Source organism: Ambystoma mexicanum, chromosome 2q (genome assembly GCF_040938575.1).
Source record: "Ambystoma mexicanum isolate Mex_15411 chromosome 2q, UKY_AmexF1_1, whole genome shotgun sequence".
NCBI lineage: Eukaryota > Metazoa > Chordata > Amphibia > Caudata > Ambystomatidae > Ambystoma > Ambystoma mexicanum.
Genome location: NC_090924.1, coordinates 200,783,973 through 200,799,429, shown reverse-complemented (window position 1 = coordinate 200,799,429; position 15,457 = coordinate 200,783,973). Strand labels below are relative to the sequence as shown.

Genomic DNA, 15,457 nt, shown 5'->3' with positions numbered 1-15,457 from the left:
GTTAAATGTTTATTGATGTCATTTAATGAACAAGATCTTACAATAAACAGATTTTTTAAACACAAAAAAATAAAGATAAAATGCACACTGGGTGAGGTGCTCATTTCATTTTTCACAACACTCACCCGAACATCGAGCTTAACATTGAACAATATACAGATTCAAATAGCTTGAGAATTTGGGTGCAAGTATAGAATGACTGTCATTAGTCACTCCATTGAGGTCAAAGGGCTTTCCGGAGAGAAGAGACCCTTTACCTATGCCGTATTTTAGACAGGTCTCAATGTAAGGATAACTGTGGCTAAGGATCTGGTTGTGTACATGCTCAGGTCCCAATGCAGACACACCCTAAGAGAATTATATATACTGGATCCACTCTGAAAGAAAATCTGCAGCAACCACAAGTTGTACCACATAAACTAAAGCCAGCCATGTAAATGTAATCCTCTTATTAATGATTTGTGACCAACCAAAGTGTTCCAAGACAGCTCTATAGTCGAATTGCTGAGCTAATTACAAGTGCTTGTAAAACATGTTCTGGACAGGGTGGATTTAAGACCAAATAAAAGCATTAATGGACATCCTAAACTGATACTACTACTCTTGGAGGAAGGCAATCTGATTATAAGTCATCGAATGAAAATGTAGAATAGAGCTTTACTGTGGCACAAAAACAATTTCTGAAATTGTGGAAGACTAGGAAGAAACATCAAATTGACAGCTGGATAAGTGACCTCCATGTGTTACCGGATTATGAAAAAGTAATGTACAAGAGGCTAGAGAGAAGTGACTTATATGAAGATATGCAGTTATCATTTACTGACTTGTATGGATAAGGCTGAATTGGAAATAACCCTTATACATCTAGACCGACTACAATTAAAATGAAAAAGTATCATAGTTATAAGAACACTTTTTTCTCTTTTGCCTAGTTATGTTTTTGTCCTATATGTTAGACAAATGCATACATGTAGCCTGTAAGGTGACAATGTAATAGTTGCTAGAGAGTAGACAAATTAAGAAATGATACCTATTGGTCCATATGTCATATTCTGTTATACTTTATTGAATTCATTTTATAACGGGAGCAATCAAATGAGCCCCTTGCTCTGTATTTGTAAATTATAAATAAAACAATGTATATCAGATCATTTATTACATTTTTAAGTAGACGTAGCCCACATTTAAAGTCTGTCGTAATTGTCTGTACTCGACCTTATTGGGCCACTTTTAGAAGACCACTGCCAAATTATCCAATTGGTTTTAGTTTTTATATACATGTTACCAATATAAAACAGGAATAGCAGACAAAAAGGTACACCATCAATTGCAAGCAATACTATTGAGGCTCCCTATTAACAAAACCACCAGATGGCAAGTTAATAAAAATACTCCATACAATAATTGATAGATTAAGCAATATGACAATATTGCAAATACATGGGTTTTCAGATTTTTTCTAAATATAAAATTTGACCTCAAGATGTTTGGTGTTAGCTACTGCTGCAGAGCATTTACACAAGAAGGGCACCACGGGGACATATTCAGAAAGAAGAGCACAGATTCAGTTTCCATTCAAATCATCCGAGGGAAGCAGTTATATTATCACACTGCATTGTATTTAAAACAAAGATCTTAAACAGGGCTCCAGATAAGGCGAGTACTAGGCCTTTTTACGCATGAGAATCTTGTAAATACGCCAGCTTTATTATTTTCCTGGGTACATTTACACACAGGTTTAGAGCAGAGGGGAGTGCAAAGGTCAGGTTACTTGACAGAAACCAGAAGGCTTCTTGTGATTTTTATCTACATGGATGTAATTGCAAGCCACCTCTGAAACAGAATGTATTTCTCTGAAGACTTTCAAAAAAATAAACTGCACACTGATAAAAGGAATGGCTTCTTTCCATTCAGCTTCAGAAGCACTGTGCATGTTTTCCTAGAATTTTAGGATTGTTTAATTAATATAAGACGGAAAACTAAGTTGTAATTGAGAATCCTATTTTTGTTAATACATTTTTTTGTTCTCCGGTGAAAGCAAACCAGTATTGGACAATTGTATTTGTCAGATTGCATGTGCTGTGTGCACAATCATGCAAAGGCAGATCATTTTTACACTTCTAATTTAATTTACAGTCTAATTATAAAAACAGTGTGTAAAATGATGACAATGCACAGTCTAGTTTGCATCCATTCAACCTTGCAGTCAATGGGGTACATTACTATAAATGGTCAGTGGCAGCAGAGTCTTTGCTCAAGGGTGAGTAATTGTCAAAACACTGATCACAGGTGTTCTAGCCTCTCAAATCTTCAAGACTACAAATAAAACATCCAAAACCTGACTCTCAATAAAGTGCAAGCGCTGTTCAAAAACAAACAAATTAAAGTTACATTGGTAATCGGAATAGAAACTCAGCAAAACCTGTCCCTGTAATAATCCAGATAGGTCTTTAACTTTATGTAGCGCTTCATAAATGGTTTGTCATAAATCTAGGTATTGTGATCATTATACCTCAGTCGATACTCATTTAACCAACCTCAGAAGGATGTTAGCCAATAAGGTAGCTCAGCCGGTTGAGCACTCGTTGCTGCAATCTCTGCGTGATCTGTGGGTTGCGGGTTCAAATTGCGCCAAGTCCAACTCAGCCTTTCATCCTTTCGAGGTTGATAAAGGAGTACCGACTTTAGTTTGGTGGTAATATCGATAAATATGTTCTATTTACAGCGCTTTGCCAAAAGAACTATAGAAATAACCATTTGACCATGAGATTAGATATATAATTTATCATGGAGTCCTTGCCTCTCTGCACTGTTGTAACATAACATTGGCATACCATTAGGTAGTAATAGCTCCAGGAAATGAGGACTTTCATTAAACATCCAAAGACAATTCTGGTAGCGAACCTCAAAACACACAATGCAAATTAATGTATGCTTTACTATATAATTGGCTAGGTTTTTGTGATTTCAACATTTAAATATATACAGGAGAGATCAAATAGCCAGAAATAATGAAAGGTGTATTCTATCACAATTCAGAAAGCTGCCGCATAGTAATGATGTCCATACATTTTTTTCACACGTCGGCTGGATGTTGCATACACTTTACTCTCTTGCAAAGGAGAAAAGTCATTTTTAGTCTCTTAAAATCACATTTACCCTCCAAGTTTAAAAATAGAGAGTAAAATACTCCCACATCAAAATCTTATCTGGAGCACTGATCTTAAATGCGTATAGAAATTGCATACGATAGCCTTTTCCTGGCCAAAATTACCTGAAGAGTCTACAGAGCCAGAGCGTAGTATCGGAGAGTATTCTGGTGGTAAGCTTTCTTAGCCTCTCCTTGTCCAGCACTGAAATATAAGCTGCCAAGCTATGTCCCAACAGTGCCATGTGACCCTGCTCTCCAACATTCTGAGTTCTACGAACAGAAACAAATAGATGAAAATGGTAAGAGGAAACACTGGGAAATAAGAATGCACCAATTGATATACTTTACAATATTTCAGAGGGCCAAAGTACCGAATTACAGTTTAACAAAATGTGCCGATAACATTTATAAATTGGGGGGTGGGGAGGGGAGAGTAATGACAAAGGGTCTACAGGAGAAGGGAAATCCATGGCAATAGAGACCTTCAGGAAAACACACTGATGATCGCTACCAAAATGTGACCCATTTTAGCATAGATTAATATCAGGGGAAACAATACGCAAACATGCTAAGGGACATAATGTCAAGAATAAAAAGGAATAAAAAGGAAAATTGGACCTATGTAAAAGAAAAAACAATACAACATGTCAAAACAGGTGGCTACTGTGGATCTTTCTTTTTGGGAATGTGAAAAGGTTCTAATAATTCTAAATCAAGAGCTATGTCTCCATGCAAGCAGGCACCAAGCACTTGGTATTCCTTTCACAGATGTTTATGCTTGTACATTCAACCTACCCCTCGCAAGTAATATTTCCATAATGGGTTTGGACATTTTTAAACTTATTAAGGACACAAGAGTAAAAATCTAAACTTCATTCAAGCATCTGAATACTTGTATTGTGTCCTACCCCCTTCCTTGTTTGTGACCATTAAGAGTTCTAAGACTCAACTCACTAAAATACAGGTTGAAAACGTAAACCATTTTGGAGGTAGTTCCGACCTTCTGTTGATGCAACATTTGAGCTGTTCAGTCCTGGGCATGGGATTTCAACAAGGGGGTCATTACGACCTTGGAGGAAATCATGTGCAATTTGCGGCATGGTTACCCCCTTACCGGGTACCGGGTCCGGGTCCCTTAAACGAGGAATTAACGGGCCATTCCAACCTTGGAGGACCCGGTAATTCCCCATTCCCATTCGAGCGCCCATAGGGCTCAATGGGAATGGGGAGGGTGCTAACAACGGGCCCGTTGTTAGCTCCCTGGTCTGCTAGCGGGACCCGCAAAGGGCGCCTGGTTTTACCAGGCGCCCTTTGCGGGTCCCGCAAGCAGACTCGTAACGGGGCACTAAGGGGTTGACGGCTCCGGCACCATTACTGGTGCCGTTAACCCCTTACCGGCCACCTCGGAATGAGGCCCACAGTACAACCTTCCTTTCCATCTGGCTACTGGGCGTACATAGCCTATGACAATCTATGCATTCCTCTCATACATGATGGAGCTTTAAACCACAGCATGTAGACTTCCTTTGGCCTATCCTTATTTACCCAAGTGCTCATCTTATGGGGTCGGCTGTTAAACTTCTGTAGAGGAGGAGCTAAGTACTCGCCCACAAACTGCCTCGTCCATATTACATATAGAATGGGAACCAAAGAATTTGACATATGCGGAACAGTTGAACCAGCAAAGAGCAGAGCATGGACTCTGTGCCGTACCCATAAGAGTACCAATACCAAAGAGAATCTGGGAGGCAAGGTACCCATTGAGAAAACCGTACCCACACACAAGACAAAACGATGGCCATCTGAATTAGATTCCTGGAGAAGCAGAGCGGTTAAAAGGCAAGAATGAATGGTGACGTCACATGGGAAAAGATAACACACAGATGAGATGCAGAGATCAGAGAATGCAGATATTCTATAAGGCATCAAGAAAGCAACAAGAATAAGTGACATCTTGGGCTCAGGATGAATAAGCTTATGTCGCAGAAACAAATGAAGATATCAAATCATTTTACACGTGTACAGATGCAGAAGAAACGCAAGCAGCAAAGTGATTGTGACGCTAGCTGTAAGCTTATAATGGATAGACCGCGACACGCGCCAATACATATATATATATATATATATACATACACACACCTCTATAGATGCATATGGACAAATAAAAGATGGATATTTCCAGTATACGTTATAAAGCTGTGCTGAACATATAGGCCTCACTTCAGTGTGTTACATTTAAAAGAAATATTTCATTGCACGAGTGAATCTAGCAAACGGAGAAAGGACGAGCCAGGAAGCCAAAAGTCTTATCAAACAGGACTTGGCTGACATTGGATACAAACTGTGTGAAGGAATAAGGGGCCCCTGTTCAGGAAGCTTGAGCAAAACAAAATATGTCAGAGGACTATTAAAAAAGAATATTAAATACACGAAAAGCCCGATTTCATGGTGTCCAGTCACATGGAAGGAATAAATTGGACAATTGAGGTGGTCAAACCTACGCACGAACGCCGGCTGTGCCTACACTGCTTAAAATTCTCAGAGCAAAGAATAAACCCAAGGCCAAACTTCAAAGCACTAATTGACACTGAACTGTTGAGGTGGTGGATTGATATAATAATTGGTGTGAAGCTGGTTTCTAGATGAACCCACTAGCACCCAGATGTTCAGTCTGCATGCTGCTAAACGTTGTGTATTTAGTGACGTTCTTAGTGGCCATGTTTGGGGAGGGCTTACCTGATGTTAAGCACTGTATCACTTTCCTTCAAGTTCTATACTGATATGGAAATTATGTTTAGACATTCACTTAGAACCAATCTCTCTCTCCGATAGTTTTTTGTAGTTTGCCACGTAGGTAGTGACGCATGTCAACATCAATGATGATGATTTTAGGCAATATAACCTCAGTTTCTACTAAGATGCATTGAGTAAGAGGATTGAACGACTGCTGATGTTAGTTTTACTCGCCGTTTTATATACTTGTTATTAAAATGGACTCCCCTTTTGCCAAACTACCTGAGTCATTTTGATTATTGATGAATGAAAAAAATCTGCATCCCCATCCATCTACAGGGTATTGCTACTCATCTTAAAAGGTCTTGAGAACCCAGTTCACTTGGTAGCAGAGAGAGGATTGTTCTTTAAAAGTCCATCGACCATCGATAAGTAAACTTTAGAGTCTGTAATATTGCACAACCTTTGCCATTCGGCTGACAGGGCGTGAAGCTCCCCATAGATAAACTTGACCATGTAAAAGACTGATACATCCTTGTAAGGAAAGTGTGACGGGTCCCTTTATTTTCTATAAAAATCCCCTCCCACTTCTATGACAAGCAGAACGGACGACAATTTGAAGAGGCAGTAACGGAGGTGGCGAGCCCGAGTGTCCGAAGAAGAAGAAAATATGCAAATGGTGAGTAGAAACTGAGGAGTATGGCAAATTGGTGCATGCGTAGTAAAATAAAGGAGAGTAACAGAGGGAGGCAAGATAACGTAATGAAAGTAGGAGTGAAAAAGAAAACCTAAGTTTTAAAGAACGTTAGAAGAAATTTTATCTACAATCCCGTTTGTGGATCACTTAGAAGACGGGACCGATTAAAGGTGGTTCTAAAGAGATAGATTTAAGTTCCGCGAGGAGCATTTGTTTTAAAGGGTAAGACGAATCTTAAGGAAGAAGATCGTAGAAAACATTATGCGACGGTCAAGTCTGTCTGTTTTATGTGGTTTTGAAAGCACAATGACGTCATAGCCACGGAATTTTTTATTTTTTGATAAATGGGTGAAGTGTGAAGTTGAGGAAAAGAAAGTGATTGTCTAAACTACACTTGATGGTTGTTTTTTAGGTTCTATGTTATTTCGCCGACCTATTTTTCAACGTGGGACTTTTCATCGTCAGTATTTTCATCGCCAAAAACCCTGTTTTTTGTTTTTTTTTATTCTGGGGGGATACCCCCCCACACCACCCCCCTTACTATTATAATCATACCCCAACCCTACAAAACACACCCAAAATAAAAAATTGAAAAAACTGGGTTTTTGGCGATGAAAATTCTGACGATGAAAAGTCCCACGTTGAAAAATAGGTCGGCGAAAAGCGTGTATACCGTTTTTTAGCAAGATTAATGTAAAATTGTGGATAAACGGGAGTGAAGCTTGCGACGATTGGCGCTCGCTCATATATATTTTTTTTTTTTAACGTGTATTTAAAACCTGTGATTAAAGCAAACAAGCGTTGCCAAAAATAAAAGTGAAGGGTTAAGAATGGAGGATGCTACTCCACTTGTGTACCTTTGCAAGCAGTTGCAGAAACATGTACCTAAGCTTAGACAGTACAGAGCAGAATGAGTTAAAGGAACCACAGACAAAAAGCTTAGAGCTTTGGAAAACGTTCCAACAAGAGAAGGAAGAGGAGCCTCCATTAGATTGGATACTTTATGTTGCAGTGAGGGGGGTGAAGAGCCCTCTACTCTGCCCGCGCCGTCTGAAATAGAAGACGAGGAAAAGAAAGATGATGGGTTATATCCATTAAGGGAACGTAAAGCAGCGACAGAGTGTAGCAACCCGGCTTACGAGTCACCTATGCAAAGTAGTGATGAGGGCCCAGAGAAAAACAGTGAGAAGGATATCTCCAAGGTACCGAGGGACAAGGAGAGACGCGATAAGGAGAGAAGTAATAGAGCAAGAACATCTCTAGATAGGAGGAGGAGAAATGAAGAGATGGAAGGGAGAAATAGATAAAACTGATGAGGTAGTGCTCTTACAGAACTAATGGATGGGAGGTCAGATTTTGCTTAAACTCATTGGTAAAGGCGTTGAGGATGTAAGACAAAGGGGAGATCAAGATGAGCAAGATAAAAAAAAGATAAAGAGAAGACTATTAAAGGGTGAAGGCGCAAAAAGAAAATACAGACGAGAGCAGTTCTATCAAGATGAGCAAGCTAAAAAACGAGAGCAGAAGATCAAATAAAACGTGACAAACAAAGAACAGTTGATGAGCAGGAGAGGTTAGAAAGAAAAATAATAGAAGAGGAGCAAAAGTTAAGGGATGAAAGGATGCAAAGGCGAAGGGATGAGGAGATACGAAGGGCAAATGAAAGGAGGGATATGAAAAAGAAAGAGGAAGGCAGAGTGAGAAAGGAAGCTAGAAAGCAAAGAGAATTTGACGATGATATGGAGCGTAAAAGTTTGACTTAAGGAGCATAGGGGAAGCGATTGATAAAGTATACCACGACATGATAGCTCAGAAAGAGCCAAAGGGGAAGGGAAAAAAATGACAGGTGTTAGGCAGAAACCTGTGCAGTTCCCTCTGGGACCACTGCAAAAGATTTAGGACTACAGGCGTTTGGAAGTAAACCCACTTGGTAGCAGTCTGTACCACACAGATTCACTTGGTAGCTGTGGCTGAGCAGTCAGACTTCCCTCAAGAAGGGTTAGGCAGTATACAGAGTATTCACAATAGGTCAAGAGAACGCAGTAGAACAAGCAAACACTGACCAAGGCTTGGTGTAAAAGAGATATAATTATTTATTTAAAATCACATCTAGAAAAACACACAGGCACTAATAATAAGCAATTCGAAAACACGGTCACTAAAAGATGTACACTCCCTTAAAAGAATTAGACAAGTCTTAAGTAAAGCCCCACTTATTTTCAGACAGCGGTGAGCGCTTAACGTAGATGGCACTCTAATAATTCGTTTTTAAAAAGGGAGAGAAAAGCAGAGAATAAATTGAAACAGATCCCAACACTTTTTCACGAACACACAAGAGGGAAAGGCAAAGTAACACCGTGAGTCAATAGGCTGGATCCGCTTTAAGAGGATCAAAACGAAATGTGTCCAAGGTCACACGGTTGCAGTGAACAAACGTCTCTTAACGGTTCAAAAAAGGAGTTGGACCAAGAAAGGGACCAGTTAGAGGGTCAAGGCGGCCAGCCCAGTCCAGAAGGTTAAGGAGTTATTATTAACTTGTTGCAATCTTTAGAAAGGGAGGCCGGGCGGACACGGTACCTTTAAGTGGTGAGAACACTCCAGCGGGGGCAGTTGTTTCTGGCAGCGGGTGTAAGTCGGTGTTTCGTCCGGGGGAAGAGAGGATCTCGTCGTGGAGGAAGACAGGAGTCCGTTGCACTGCCAGGGAAGAAACCAGCCGCAGAGTTTCTCAGGAACAAGGAGCGGTCCGGTGATTCGCGGTTCAGTGGGGAGTGGCTATCCGGCTGCCAGGGTGCTTGGCACGGGCAGTTCGACCACAAACCGGGCTGGGGTGCGAAGAAAGAAAGGTAAACTGGTTTTGCCCACCAGTCAGGGGAAGAAGCCTCTCCAGCTGGGAGATCTTCTCTGTCGTCGGGAAGTGGCGAGTCGGTTCCGCAGGGCTCCACCGGTGGTGTTGTCGTGTTAGGTCGGCTCAGCTTCTCCCTCGTCGGATTCTCAGGTCCTGTGGCGATTTCTGAAGTTCCAGTCCCCAAAGCCCTGCTTTTATGCAGAGAACCCCCATTCACTCAGCCTAGCTGTCACTCAAACATGCTAAGTGGTGGGCCGGCTCACCACTTGGGCCAATCACACAAGAGTGTGACTTGAGTTACCAAGGTAACTCAGTCCAGGGTGCCTAAACCCCCTCCCACACCTCCTGTGGTACCCAGACAGATTGGCACCACTTTTGAAGGCTTCTGTGGAGAAGCCCGCCAAAAAGTGGGACAAAGGGCTCGACTTGGGTTGGAGTCACAGAAGAGAACACAAACGCCATTTTAGAATCGAGTCTTGGCAAAAAATACGAACCGGAGAATTAATATTAATTAAATAAACCGGCGGTATGTTCGAGGCTATGAGAATTAATTAATTAAAGTTGGTAGCCTCGAACAATGGGAAAATCCCATAGGAAAATATTTGCGGTCGAATATAAAAAGTAGTTTCCACTGCCACCAGCCAAAACTCGATCGGGGGGACGGAGACGTGCCCCCTCGATTAACAGACCCCGGGGCAACCGAATTGCCCAGACCAGTACGTCCACAATATGATGGTTTGTACTGGTTTCTGTTAATAATTTGGGACTAGTAAAGCCAATGGTGACTTTACATGCCCTGGGAGACAGTAGTCAGTCTCAGGGTATGGAGTCTATGGTGGGGTGTCACTATGACACCCCTGTGCTACTGCACGGAGGGTGCTGTGTAACACACATAGGAAAAACACATGAGACCCTATGGAGTAAAAGACCCCATAGCCCATAAAACACATTACCAATCAAAGGAATACCATTAACCATGTTCAAGAGTGGGAGAAAAAGAGTCTCACTCTTGGCAGGAGGAAAAAACAAACTCCAGAAATCCAGCAAAGCTGCTGGGGGAATCGCTAGGTTAGGAAATTCAGCCTAAAGAGAGAATTCTCCCTAACAACAGTCTTGAGAGCACTCAGTTATATGACACGGGGGAAGCCTCATGTAGTGCGAGACATAAGGAGCTGTCTTTGGACAGACTGTCTCTAAATAGACATGGAGACGAGAGAGGTTGCACAAGTTGGGCAGAATAAATGTCAGAAGAAGAAAGGGAAGCCTTCCATGGGGAAGGGAGAGATGACCTATGTGGGTCTGAGGGATGCTTTTCTATAGATAAAGTAGTAAGATGGTCGGATTTAAATGTGCCTGTGTCTAAAGCGACAGAGCCCTTGACACAGTCAGGCCGACCTAGGGGGCAACTCCACGGTCAGAGGGGGGAGTCGCCGCCTTATCTATGTAGGTTAAGATCATTGCCAGGTAGACGGCGATGTGGCAATATTGTCCCTGCAGTGGACAGACAAATGTTGAGAGATGAGAATTAGTTTGGGGCGTCACAGTTTCCTTTGTTAGAAAAAAAGAGGTGCCAGACCACAGTATATACCGTGGCCCCAGATGGATAAAGATAATCTAAGGTGTAAACTCCCAACTTTAACTTCTGGAGCTGGGAAATGGATACATGAATTAGATAGAATGACGGGAGGAAACGAGTTGGCTATAGGGGACATAAAAGGAGAGAGTGAGCTGATGACGTGAGGACAGGGTACCCTGGTGTGACTAGTCAACACCGCTCACGATGGAGCACCATTCAATAACTGTAGAGCGGAAGTCTAGAAAGCGCTTCGAGTATTATATCCGGACATGTCTGATATGGGAGCTATAATGACAAAAAAGATGCAGGAAGGAGATGATCCGTTGGTTTATATTCAAAATTTTCAGGATTCTTGGGCGTTGGAAACGCATTTATCTTGGGGGAAATCTATACCAGTAATCTACCATATATTATGCCAAGGGCTGCCAGAGCCAGTACAGAAACAGCTCAAGAAGTTAGTGGGGATAGAGGCTAAGCCATGGTCGCAAATTTAGCTGACCATTGAGCATTATTGCAGACTCCTACAAGAAAAGAATCGCAAAAAGGACAATGCCTGCAAAGGTGAGGAGGCGAAGTTGGTGCAGAAAAAATTAACCAAGTACGCCACTGGAGGGGCAATGTTGACCAGCGTAGACGGGTCGAACTCACCGCAGACAGTAAACACGTGCAGGTGAATAATCAAAACAGTGGTGGATTTACTCCACGAGGATGGCAGGTTATCAAGGGAATAGGCAGAGTAATCAGGGAAACTTTCAGAATAAAAAAACTGGGAGATTCACCACAAACAACCACGAAGAACAAACTGGGGCAGAGCAATGAGCAAATAAATTGCAATCTTTCTTTTCAGCCAAATAGGCAAGTTCGATAATTCAACCACACAAAAATCAAAGCTTTAAATTAAAGTATTATTATTTTTAAAGCTTTTCTTTTTGAGCATACAAGTGTATTTTCACATCATCATACAAATGTCTTTGCAAATCATAGCATTACACTTTTTAACAAAGAGTTTTACTTTGGCAGAATCACTCTTCTTGTGAACATACTTGTTACATAAATACATAACTTCACATTTCCATTTTTACACAATCCCAATACTTTGATAGGAATGAGTCACTAGGTATCTGTGACTACTAGTGTCTCCTGTGCCCCATCGCCAACTATTCGTTTCGGGCGCTTCCCACCCTTCTTCAGGTTTGAATATTGGGTTTTATTCTTTTCAAATTTCCTGCAAAAAATATAATAAATAAACAGTCAGGACTCTACTTTGTTAGAACACTCAATAGTGTACTGAATTGTGAAAAGGTGCCTAAACACACTAACCTTTGAATTAGTATTGGAGCCTGGTTGAGATGCCTCTATTCTTGAAGCTCATGATGGTCACTGAAAAATATATATACAGATTGCTACGGTGTAACTTCAGATTTAATGTGCGTAGTGCAGAGGGCTCTCGGGCTAATAAAAAGCGCTGGGTCCCTCTGCACAATGTCAGGATTCAGACTGGTTACGAATGCCCTTATGTTAGCGTAAAATGTGCTTACCCCAGCTGAGTTGTAGATAATTTACATGTGGGGACGATCTAGTACTTGTGGTGAGTTTTAATCCTCCTTATACAATAAGTTGACAGAGTCCTGAAAGCATATGAAATGTGTATTTTACCAATAGGCAAGTCTAGTATAAGTGAATGTATTCCTGATGTGGCATTCAAACTTTAAGCTCTCGCCTACCTGCATCCGAGTCCCGTGCACATTGCCACGGCGACTGCTGGCGTCTAGCGTGTTCCTGTAACTGGGATCTATTCTTCCGTGGTTCTGCAGTTATGGTTACTCTCCTATTATAGAAAATGAATGATCAATCATTCTCTGCAAATATAAACACTATCTCTATTTCTTATAATGTGCTGTGTCGAAAATATGGTTACCTTCTCTGTGTCTTGACAGCGCGAGTGAAACTCTGCTCCGCGGCAACGTTCTCGCACTCCACAGTCTGTCGCTAGGCAACTGGGGACTAGGTACTTCTGAGAGTGCCCTTTACTATTTCCATAGCGCCTGTGACGCGGGAGCCATTTTGTAATGGTACCTCGGTCTTTAAACGCTGTGCAACCAAAATAGAGACCTGACCTTGGGCTAAAGTTCTCTTGTTGTTTAACATCCAATACTGAGTGTAATTTTGCTCTGACAGTAAACCTAATAGTATATTATTGGTGGAACTCTATGTCTTCGTATTTACATGCACACATTTCAGAGAGCGATAAATAATACGTGTTTCGTTGACATACACACATTTCAGAGAGCGTGGTAAATGCTATTAATCTCAGCATAACATGAATTAAACACTATAAAAAAAACATACGTGTTGTAATTTATGTTAATACCAGTAGGAGGAAAAACACTTTAATGAACACTTAATCATATGAGTGCCTGCATATAATGCGTTCATAACTTAGAATACAACTGAATCCTGATGTATACCCACATATGTAAATACTGGTTAAGGGGACCTGTTCAGAATCACATCATTACACATAGATGAGATGTTCAATCCTCATAAATAACAGTTCAAATCCCAATCAATGTTCATTCCATGGGGTACATAATGTCCATTTTTTCTATCCAGAATACCTCTCTTTGCTGCAACAATTTGACTAAATTACCCCCCCCCCCCTCCTTGGAAGTTTGACTAATTCTAGGATCACAAATTTAATTTGTGCTATAGTGTGTCTTTCTGAGACAAAATGTTGTGCCACAAGTGATTTGGTAAGGAGATTCCTGATATTAGACTTGTGTTCCCCTCATCTTGTTTTTGCTTTCCTGCTTGTTAGTCTGACATAGTACATGCCACAAGGGCACTTAATGCCATATATTACATCCTTCTTATCGCACGTAGATGTATGAGACAATGCAATCCTTTGTCCATTGTGCGGATGGCAGATGGAATTGCCCTTTAGTATATTGTTACAGCAGTTACAATTGTTGCACGGTTTGGTGCCCCTTTATTGTTTCTTAAGATTGCTCTTTTGAGTAAAGTCTGATTTGATCAAATGGTCTTTCAATGATCTACTTTTACTATGTGCGAACAGTGGTGGAGTGGGAAATAAATTCTCTAATGTAGGGTCGAGTTCCAACACACTCCAATTTTTCTTGATGATATTCTTGATTTTACTGCTCTGTTGTGAGAAGGTAGTGACATATACCAAATCTGTATCTTTGTTTTTTTCTTTAGGTTTAAGGGCTTCTGTTCTGGAGATGTTACTCACAGTTGTATAGTGTTCCGATAGAATTTGTTCAATTTAATTTGTTCACTGTAACCTCTCCGGATGAATCTCTCCTTTAATTCTGTGGATTTAACCACAAAGTCTTCCTCTTCTGAAATGATGCTTCTGTTTCTTAGAAACTGACTGAGTGGGATACTAGTTATAGTTTTCTTCTGATGGAAGCTTGAAGCAAGAAGCAAGCTATTCCTGTCAACATCCTTTGTGAAGATTGTTGTAGCTAATGTGTCAGTCTTCCAGTAAATCTTGACATCTAAAATGTAATACTGGTTTTACTGATTTTGTGTGTAAATTTGATCTGTGGTGCCAACTGATTCATATATTCAAAGAATTCCTTCTACTCTTCTTCGCTACCTTCCCAGATTACAAACAAATCATCTATAAGTCTTGTCAAACACTTTAATTTTATTGTTCCATCTTGGATTGGTGATCACTCTTGTCTCTTCTAAGTACACCATATAAATATTGGCGTAACTCGGTGCCATGACTGCACCCATCGAGGTACCGGATATTTGAATGAAGTATCAATTTTCAAAAGAGAAGAAGTTATTTTTGAGAACTATGCTTAGCCATTTCATAATGAATAGATGGTCACTCTTCACTGTTTCACCAGTGTTCAACAGCATCCATTTCATAGCCTCTAGTCCTCCTTGATGGGTAACATTAGTGTACAAGCTTGTCACGTCCATGGTGAACAATAAATCAGTTTCAGGATTGAATGATGTAATTTCCAATATTCTTAACAAGTCATTAGTATCTTGTATGTAAGTTGTACATTTACGTGTGATCGGTTGAATAACCTTTGCGATAGGTTCCAATAAGCTATTATTGGCCACAATGATGGGTCGACCAGGAGGATCCGACAGGTTCTTGTGCATCTTCGGTAATACGTAGATAACTGGCATTATTGGATGCAAATTGGTTAAAAATGCTTTGGTTTTGTGAGTAATGATTTCCGAGTCTTCCGCTTCATACAATGTCTGTTTAATAATCTCACGAACTTGGTCTGTGGGGTCCTAGATTTCTAGATATGTGTCTTGATCATTCAGTTGTCTCAATATTTCCATCTTGTATTTTACAGTATCCATTATGCATCAGATGATGTGGGTGCTGAATTTGGAGTTTTCTTATTCTTGTTCCAGGCTGGTCTGGTACCTCTTTGATTGTCTGTTGGTAACAATCTTTCC

General features: G+C 40.7%; 1 protein-coding gene across 1 annotated transcript in view; it reads right to left on the bottom strand.

Annotated features, from left to right (window-relative positions):
* The window catches only part of PDXDC1 (pyridoxal dependent decarboxylase domain containing 1), a 1,210,974-nt gene that overhangs the window by 925,933 nt on the left and 269,584 nt on the right, over positions 1-15,457 (bottom strand). The window contains exon 5 of the mRNA XM_069647127.1: positions 3,275-3,421. Coding sequence (XP_069503228.1) covers positions 3,275-3,421 — 147 coding nt within the window. The remainder of the gene's footprint in view (positions 1-3,274; positions 3,422-15,457) is intronic.